Source organism: Poecilia latipinna, unplaced genomic scaffold (genome assembly GCF_001443285.1).
Source record: "Poecilia latipinna isolate Pla-1442-1.1 unplaced genomic scaffold, P_latipinna-1.0 Scaffold1118, whole genome shotgun sequence".
Lineage (NCBI taxonomy): Eukaryota > Metazoa > Chordata > Actinopteri > Cyprinodontiformes > Poeciliidae > Poecilia > Poecilia latipinna.
The window spans coordinates 64,359-74,001 of NW_015113734.1; the positions used below are offsets into that span (position 1 = coordinate 64,359).

At 45.7% G+C, this 9,643-nt stretch overlaps 2 protein-coding genes across 5 annotated transcripts in view; both read left to right on the forward strand.

Moving 5' to 3' along the window:
- dbt (dihydrolipoamide branched chain transacylase E2) overlaps positions 1 to 873 on the forward strand; it is a 9,880-nt gene extending 9,007 nt beyond the window's left edge. For both annotated transcript variants that reach the window (XM_015052558.1, XM_015052559.1), the window contains exon 11: positions 131 to 873. In XM_015052558.1, coding sequence (XP_014908044.1) covers positions 131 to 298 — 168 coding nt within the window. In that variant the 3' untranslated portion in view covers positions 299 to 873. The remainder of the gene's footprint in view (positions 1 to 130) is intronic.
- A 135-nt stretch (positions 874 to 1,008) lies between these two features.
- Positions 1,009 to 9,643, forward strand: part of lrrc39 (leucine rich repeat containing 39) — a 14,295-nt gene continuing 5,660 nt past the window's right edge. Inside the window, exons 1-7 of one of the 3 annotated variants that reach the window (XM_015052569.1) lie at positions 1,009 to 1,107; positions 6,359 to 6,538; positions 6,850 to 6,958; positions 7,028 to 7,184; positions 7,273 to 7,409; positions 7,487 to 7,632; positions 7,699 to 7,851. In XM_015052569.1, the coding sequence (XP_014908055.1) occupies positions 6,414 to 6,538; positions 6,850 to 6,958; positions 7,028 to 7,184; positions 7,273 to 7,409; positions 7,487 to 7,632; positions 7,699 to 7,851 (827 nt within the window). In that variant the 5' untranslated portion in view covers positions 1,009 to 1,107; positions 6,359 to 6,413. The remainder of the gene's footprint in view (positions 1,108 to 6,358; positions 6,539 to 6,849; positions 6,959 to 7,027; positions 7,185 to 7,272; positions 7,410 to 7,486; positions 7,633 to 7,698; positions 7,852 to 9,643) is intronic. The other 2 variants (XM_015052571.1, XM_015052570.1) reach the window with 2 other exon arrangements.

A 9,643-nucleotide genomic window follows, 5' to 3' on the forward strand; every position in this document is an offset into this window, starting at 1 on the left:
ATAAAACGGTGAATGATCTGATCCTACCAGCCAGGTGAGACCAGGTGTTCCTGATCGGCCAATCAGAGTGAGGATCCATCCAGGGGGGATTCTGATTGGTTCTCTAGGATTAACTGGTGTTTCCTTCCAGGTTCTGCCGCGGTTCGGCCCAGACGGTCAGGTGAAGGCGGCCCACATCATGAAGGTGAGCTGGTCGGCGGATCACCGCCTCATCGACGGCGCCACCATGTGTCGCTTCTCCAACCTGTGGCGGGAGTACCTGGAGAACCCGGCCAGCATGGTTCTGGACCTGAAATAGACACTTGTACCATGAGCCCCGGGGAGGCCGGCCCCTCGGGCCCACGGCCCCGCCCATCCCACGCCTTCACTTCCTGTTTGTGTCTGAGGCCTTCCTGTCGCTCCGTAGCTTCCTTGTTGCCTTTGAGCAGGACCCTGGGGGGCGGTTACCATGACAACCAAGTAGACGCCGGGAGATCCAGAACCATCCGGCAGGTTCCTCACAACCACAGGTTGTGACCAGCTGACCTTTCAGGCTCCGCCCCTCCTCCTGTAGCACTGGAGCTACTGGGCGCCGCGTAACCGTGGTTACGGGTGGCGTCCCATGTCGGTCCTTCATGTCCCGCGTGTCTTTGGCACTGCCCCGGGTCAAAGGTCAGCTGCAACGTCTGGCCCGGTGGCTCTGGAGGGCCGCAGTCGGACCTGGTTTGGCTCAACGGGTCGGGAGCCGGGCCGGTTCAGAACCAGAGCGTCTCCTGATGATGGGGTGGTCGGTGTCGCCGCCCTGCTGGCGGCTCCAGGGTCCTGCTCCGGTCACAGTCATGTAAACCTTTTCTATGTTTAGTGGGAAGATCTCAATAAAGCTGCTGAAAACACTTCCTGTCTGGTTCTGGTCCAATACGGTTCTGGTCCAACAACAAGGAGACACCAGTCTTACACAGACACAGTCTTGAACACATTCCTACAGGAAGCAGCTGCAGTCAGATCCTTTCGGGTCACACGGCAGCCGGGTCACGTGAACCAGACTGCCGGGTCACGTGACCCGCACTATTCTTGGCCAACAGATCGGAGGTCGGGTTGCAGCATGAAGGACGGCGGCAGAGCTCCAAGGTGAGAATCAGAATTTTACTAACAGTCTGGTTCCAGAACTGGCCAACCGGTCTCTGGTTCTTCAGAGATCCAGATAAAACAGCCTCCTGGTACCGGAGGTCCAGTTTAAAACTGGGTCACAGAAGCTTAGCTGCTCACATTTCCAGCAGTTTGTGGTTGTTAAAGGGCCAGAATCACGTAAAACCTTTCCTTCATCTTTTTAAGAGTTGCGTTGATTCAACCTCCCAGTTGTTAAACACCTGGGTGGACCTAGCCCCGCCTTCAAGACGCAGCTCCGCCCCACTCAATTCCTTCACACTAGCCAGCAGCAATTAGCAGTGACTTCTAGCATGATGCAATGTCAGTAACGTGTCTATATGATGAGGAAGCAAATGAGCCGATCAAACATATTTAATTTTAGTTTCATCAACAAGACTCAGTTTCTGAATCCAGATTCAATGATCAGCTGATTGCTGGGAGGGATTGGTTCCGCCTTGCAACCAATCACTGTCAGCCCTAGCAACAGGGTCATCCCTTCACTGAGACAGGAGCTTCTGTCTCCTCTGTCATTCTCAGTAGCTCAATAAATCTCTGATTTGGGACTGGACTGGGAGCAGTGGGAGAATCCTGCAGCCTAGTTCTCAGCCCCATAGACATGAATACGTAGACGCCTCATTGAGCGACTGGCTCGTTGCTGCTATACGTCACAACATCTGCCATATTGAATGTGATCTATGTGCCAGTAAGCTAGTACAAGTGTACTGAACAAAAATATAAAGGCCCATGTCAGATATTGTTGCCATGTGGAGGTAACAACTGTAAATGAGCATTTGCTGACATTTTATTGTACCAAAGAAATATTTATCTTGGTTTGTGTATAACATTTAATTCAGCTTGCTGTCAGTGAGCATCACTCAGTGAGTTATTTACTCAGTGCATTGTGGGACATGTCCACTGGGTAGATGAAAACAATTGGACAATAAAAGGCCCCAACACGTCACATGATGTCTCCAGTCATAAAGCCTCAGATGTTCTGTGGAGCCGTTGGCGTGTTGGATGCAGGACGTCCAGCAGAGCAGCAGCTCTGGTATCGGACCGCCGGCCGTTTCAGAGCTGGTTTCTGCAGATCCTCCTCATCCTCGTCTGACCGACTCCAGATCGTCCATCGGAGGATCGGCTCAGACCAGCGACACACAGCTGATCGGTCTGAACAACAGACGCATCAGACTGTCTGTGACCGCTACGGGAAGCCGACTGGGTCAGAATCAGACTCCTCATCCTGACCCCGATCATGACTGTCAATCCGCTACAAACGGCCGAACCACAATGATATCAATGCCGATATGAAGATCAGTAATTACTGAAAATATAGTTTGAGTTTCTCTATATATTGTGTATCCCAAATGTTCATAAAACTCTTATATTTGACTCGGGGCTTTATATGTTTGTTCAGTGTAAATGGACTGAACTTTATAAAGCATCGTTGTACAAAGTATTTTAAGGTAATGCTCATTAACACATTCTGTCACACCTCAATATATTTGGGAATTAAAGAAAGTACTAAAGACAACATTTTTAACTTTTTGATGTGATTAATTGTTTAAAGACACTGTTTATATTTTATACAGCTGATTCTGATCAATCCTTTTTATATTGACATTAATGAAGATGCACTGGAGTGTTTTCATGAACATAAAAACACACAAAAAGAAAAAAGGTGTACATTAAAATACAGATTTATTTATACTGCCAACACCGGACACAGGCTGCTGGTCAAACTGGGAGCAGTCCAGTGACGTCCTGGTTGCTAAAGCCAAAGACAAAAGACTAATTATCTAACAGTGTAACAGAAAATTACATCCTGATTCCTTCACATTTTGAAAAAACATACATTTTTAACATATTGGGGGATTGACTTGCAGCATCTTTACAACATGGAACCAGCAGTTTCTCACCAGTTCACTCTCATTAGAAAAACTACAGAGTATGAAAGTTAGCTAACAAAATTATAACCAGAGTGGTTCCTTTGGCCCAGTTATTTAGGGGGGAAATATTTCTTGGTTGTGTAGAAGCTAGATTAGATTATAGCTATAAAGTCAAGAAATTCTGCTCATAAAATTACGTTATTATTTTCTCTCATTCTTACCTGTGAAATTAAATGCTAATGGGTCCAGTGTTCACTGTAAAACGATTGAAACAAGTCTACGCAGCACATGAAGTATGGAGCTCCCATCGCTCTACGGCCACATTCAAAATGGCGGCGACAACGTAGAAGTCCAATGAGGCGTCGGTGCAGAAAACCGGCCCCAGCCTCCATGGGGCCCCAGCCTCCATGGGGCCCCAGCCTAATCTGGTTTTGGGGCCCTCTAGTTCTGCTAACCGTGTGGACCGGCTGCAGTCAGCAGTCCGATCATCAGGTCATTCACACACCTGCTATAAGCTGATTGCATCTCTGGATGTTTACATTATATACATGTATAATATACGACACATTTATTGGCCAACTGGTTTATCAACCAGTCGATTTCTGGGAGCCGATTTCCTTAATTTTGGGGAATCGTAATCGGCCAATACTTACATGTGAAGCTGATCTTCATCAGCAAAGGTTATGACTCAGCCTCTGTCCTCTTCTGCTCTGCAGTGACAGGTTTGACTGGCAGACCAACAGGTCTGAACCTTTACAGTTAACAATATTCACCCACTGTGGAAACTCAGCGACTTTCTTGCTACATTTAGCAACATTTCAGACAAAAAACTTCATATCAGCCAAAACCAAAATCAGCAGCTCAGGCTTTTTAAAGATCGGTAACCAGGGATCGGCCAGAAAACTGCAGTCGGTGCAGCGCTACACACATGCATGTCATTCTGTGATTAAATTCATTTATCTAAAGTGTAACTCCAACAGCTAAACATGTAATTTATACCAGGTGAGTCTTTCTCCCTCGAGAATCTGGACCGGTACCGGTACTGGACTGATTCTGGGCCTTCAAATGATTTTAATAGAAGTTTTACTTAACTTAGAAAAATAATGTTTGTTTTAGCCACAAAATGCTTCTGATCAGCAGCAAACAGCAAATCCCAACTACAGCACAGAGCAGCTCATCCATGTAGCCTGACGTAGAAACATTTAGCTAGACAATGTCAGACAGTGAGAAGTTTTAATTATTGTTATCAAACCTTATCAAACTCGGCGTTTTGAAGCCAAAACTACCTCAGAAATATACAAAACCACCATAAGAATCAACTCATTTAAATTTTAAACTCAGTTTCACATTACATCACCACGGCTCATTAAAACAAACCTTTATCTTGGCTTTTTTATATTATTCCTCCTTCTTTTCTCCCTCCCTGAAGGATAAGTCCTTTTGTGAGACATTGTTTTGCTAACTTAAGGCCCTTAGTGGCCTTGGGGCCCTAAGCAGCTGCTTAGTTTGCTTATCCCTTGGTCCAGCCCTGCATCAACGTAGTTGTATCTGTGCTCAGCCCGTTCAGAGATTCTTGCTGATTTTCCGTTTCAGGTTCACTCATCACAGTATTTAAACTCGACATAACCCTAAGCACCAAAAGGGAGTTTAAACTCCCAAACAGGTGTTCTGACTATCTGCCATACCTGTAAATCCAGCATACCTTATGGCCGCCAGGAATCTTGGGCCCTCTGACAAAAAAATAGTTTGGGCCCCCCGCACAGCTGCTGTTACAATGTTTTGAGTCTATTTGACCCATGAAAAGCGTCACAATTTTAAAGGCTTGTGGTCCAATACTGATACTAGCACAATATTTACAGTTCATGAATTTAACATCCAACAGTCCACATGCAGTATGTAAGTAGGCTGCTTAAACTTTTTCTATTAGATACTGAAATGTCTCCCCATGAGCAACAGTCAAAAGCAACATGCTAAATACACATAAAGCAATCCAGACTTCTCAAAAAATGCTATGTAGTTGCATTTTATGCAAGCTGCAGTATGTAACTTTAATTAAAAAAATTTTTTTCTCCATATTTGTTAAAGCTGTCATCATATCGTGACAGTTTATGAGACAGATAATCTGTGAAAACAATCAATCTCCTCCATCTCCTTCCTGAATTACTATTACTGGTTAAAGTAATGCACCGTTCTGACCAAAACAACCAATCAGAACCACTAGGACGCTCTTAGCTCTGTTCATTCACTCACTGCTAAATGTGCTAATGGTGGAGAAACAATTATTACAAGAAACCATTTGTCTGCCGTCATTGGTAGCTATGCTAACTAGACTGAGCATTCACAGTTTGAATCTGCACAGCTCTGTGCTATGCTAGCTGCAGCACAGCACAAATCAAGGGGGAGGAAGAATGAGCAGCATCACATGAGATTGTGATTGACAGCACTAAAACTCTCCTTCCACTGACTGGTTGTTTCTAGAGAACCATGGGAGAAGGCAGAGGAAATAGATTTTTCACAGATTACCTCTCATACCATACTGTCAGGACATAATGACAGTTTTAACAAATATGTGAAAAAAATATTTATGTAAAAGTTACTGCAGCTTTAATTTCACTCAGGAGGGGACGGGTCAGGAGGGATGTGGGTTAGAGCTGCTGCTGACTGACTCGTCTGTTGGTAAGTGGTAAAAGGTACAGGGAACAAGTTAAATATATGAATATGTTGGTAATTGTTTTCCTTAATTCATTAAATGCTAGTGAAAAGGAGGCAAACAGTAGTTTGTAGCTAAGCTAATTATGCTAAATGGTTGATAATTTCACACAGTCTACTCACCTCTCTTGGAGAAAAACTGGGTTATAAATTACACTCTTGCCTTTTTCTCTCTCTCCCTCTCCCTTTTGTTTTTGAAAACCTGATTTTATAACTTTTCCTAGCAGCATAGTAACCGCCACAGTCGCCGCTGCATTCAGCTGCAGCTTCTACTGACTGTAGCTCCATAAGTCACTGTTAAGCTCCAAGCAGGAACGAACCATTTAACGCAGATAGGGGGGTTCAGGGCAAAAATGGATGTGTGTTTTTTGGTCTGGGAGGGGCAACATTAAATTTTTACTCCTAAAAAAAATCTTTGAAAATACAATATGATTAATTTTGTATTTGACAGGACCCCAATTTTTATTTTATTTTATTTCTATGAACAAAATATAAGTAATTAAATTGTGGAGGGCCCCCTGCTGGTCAGGGCCCCTAGAATCGTCATCACTTTTCACCCCTTAACCGCGCCCCTGCCTTATGGTAATGCACATGCGCACATCGATGTTACGTCACATACTGTCCTCCTGCGTCCTCAGCAGAGGTTGAGGAACACGTCCAGAGGTCAGAGGTCGTCCTGCGCGCCGTGACATCATGGTGGGCGTGGTGGCGTGTGGCTCGGTGAGCTCCATCAAAGCTCTGTGGGAGACGCGGATCCAGAGACGGAGAGAGGAGGAGGAGGAGAGGAGGAGACCGTCCAGGGGCGGGGCCACAGGCAGGTTAGACCCCGCCCACTCATTCCTATTGGTTGATATTATCATTGGTTTAATCCCGGTCATTCACACCCAGCGAGCAACGTCAGGTGGTTGTCATGGTAACAGAGTTATGAAGTCTTCAGCTCTGAGTCCTGTTTGTGTTCAGAATCTGCCTGAACTGGGACCAGTATGGCTCCACATACTGGTTCCAGTTCATAAGCTCGTCTGCATAAGAACTAGATCGGGCCGGACCAGGAGAATGGTGTTCAGAACCAAACTGAGATCAGAGGTTCTTCAGAACCAGGATCTAACTGCTGCGACCCGTTCTGGGCCAGGCTGAGCGTCCGGGTCTGGGAGGACCGGGCGGTTCTGGCCCGCCTCAGGGAGAAGCTGCAGACAGAAGATGGACGGCTGGTTCTCCGGATAGAACAAGAGGAGTGGAAGGTACCGCCCAGGGACCGTCCCAGTTTGCTGGTCCAGAACGTCCTGTTGACCCGTATGTGTTTGTCTCAGAACCTGCCGGCGTGTCTGGTTCGGTTCGTCCAGGTCCAGGAGTGGCAGATCCACAGAACCGGCCTGCTGAAGGTTCCGCCATTCATCTGCAGCTTCCAGAATCTCTTGGTTCTGGACCTATCCCGGAACGCCATCACCGAGATTCCGCAGCAGATCGGTGAGCACCGACTGGGCCCAGTTGACCCATTCTGGGTCTATCCAGCCCCGGCCTCTGAACAGCTGTCGTGACCCGGTTCTCGTCTCAGGGAAGCTGACCCGGCTCAGAGAGCTGCTGCTGAGCTACAACCGGATCCGAGTCGTTCCTGAAGAACTCGGTGGCTGTGAGAGTCTGGAGAGGTTGGAGCTGGCCATGAACCGGGACCTGAAGGAGCTCCCAGACCAGGTACCATTCCAGGTCCCGGACCAGGTACCAGTCCAGTCTGGGTCCGGTCCAGTTGACCCATCTCTGTCGGTCTCCAGCTGAGGAACTTGGTGCGGCTGCAGCACCTGGATCTGTCCATGAATGACTTCGTCTCCCTGCCAGATTGTGTCGTTGCCCTGCCGGCGCTGCAGTGGCTCGACATGGGGGGCAACCGCCTGCAGCAGCTGCCTGACGACATCCACAGGTATCCACACACCTGCCCTCCGCCCCCATGTGGACCAGTGGACCAATGGGACGTGTCTGTCCTCAGGATGCAGATGCTGCAGACGCTGTGGCTGCAGAGGAATGAGCTGCAGATCCTGCCAGAGAACATCAGCAGGATGTCCAGATTGGACACGCTGGTCCTCAGCAGCAACAGGCTGAGGGACATCCCATCCCTGATGGAGGACATGACCAACCTCAGGTACACCTGTTCATCTGTCTCAGTTGATTGATTGTCCCTGAAGATGTCAGCGCTCCAACAGCCGGATCAAACAAACAAAAGCCGTCTTCAGCTGAAGCCTCTAGACGAGCCACACATTTGGTTCAGCTGTTGGAGACGAACATGTCCAAGACCTACAGGTCCCCATGAGACAACAAGGACGGTTCTGAGCTGCTCCAGAACCACAACTGACAACAAGCCATCAGTTTGGCAAAATAAATAGAATTTCTAAAAATTGTCAAAGTGTCTGAGAATTGTTGAGGAAAATTGAATATTTTTAGTGTTTAATACAGTTAATCATACAACATGTGAAACAGGTGTATTGAGCATGGTTATTTTGAACAAAATTCTTAATTTAGAGTAGGTTTGTCTTAATGATTTAATCTAAAACTATTGATGGGTAAGTTCTCAACTTACAGGAGGAATGATAGAGATCTGAAGGGAGCTTTTAGTGTTTGGTTATCAGAGGCCATAAAATTAGCATCTGCAAGAAGGCAGCTTCACTTGGATGAGCAGGAGAGAAGTTAGCTCTGTTCACAGAAGGACATAAAAGTTTTCCAAACTAGCATCTGGGATGGTGAAGACTGGTGAAAAAAACTGAATACAACATAGAATATCTAAAACCGCTATCATAAGACATTTTTCTTAGTTATTAACAGCATGCTCTGTTGAAAATAGTCTAATCCAGTGGTTCCCTAACTTTTTCTCCTGCCCCCCTATGGTTTGCAAATAGGTGTGTGTGGGAGGTTTCTACTTCTTATGGGGGCAAAATGAATGTATGTAGCTGAACATAGACATCGGTAGCCTACAGGCTACTTGTTAACAAGCTTAAGGTTCTGTATTAATATTAGCTAGTCATCCTTTAGCTAACTTTACCTTTAGCTAACTAGGTAAAGTTAGCTAAAGGATGACTTTAGCTAACTTTACCTTTAGCTAACTAGGTAAAGTTAGCTAAAGTCATCCTTTAGCTAACTTTAGCTAACTAGGTAAAGTTAGCTAAAGTCATTCTTTAGCTAACTTTACCTTTAGCTAACTAGGTAAAGTTAGCTAAAGTCATCCTTTAGCTAACTTTACATTCATCCAACAGCTTCACTCAACAGTCGGTTAGTTTGGGGGGAAAACTGTGAAAAGTTCTTTGCGTTTTGCTGGTTTGCTGCCGTGATTCTAACACACCTGTAGCTCCGCCCAGCAGCAGCAGGTCTCCTTCATGCCCACAGGTGGAAACCCAGCGCGAGCGTCGTAGCGCTCATGTTGCGTTTAAAATCGGCTCGGAAAAACAGGTTACCACATGTTAACAACGGATTCAACAGTTTTAACTGCTGATAAAAGTAACAGAGGACACAGATATGGGAGTGTGGAAGCCCCGACTGTATCAAACTGACAGAGGAATAACAGAGAGTTGGCCATTCTAAGGTAAAAACCCAGCGCATACAGCGATCATGTTTTTTTTTCATCGCCCCTAGGGGGCGCGCCCCAGAGTTTGGGAACCTCTGGTCTAATCATAGTTTTAGAATTAATAATTTTAGTTAGTGACTAATTCATTGTGACATTGTAATATCTGCTAGTTTATCAGAATCAACTAGCAGATATTTTCACATCGAAAATATGTGAAAGAAAATGTTTTGTTTAGTATTTGAAAATTGCTCAAGTTTATAGTGAAAGGTTCTTGGAAAATGATTGTGTTAATTCTTATACTCAGGATTGATTCTTTCATTTGATAGGTTAGAAAAAGGAGTTTCACCTCATTCTGCTGACCTTTGTGTTACTTTTAGTT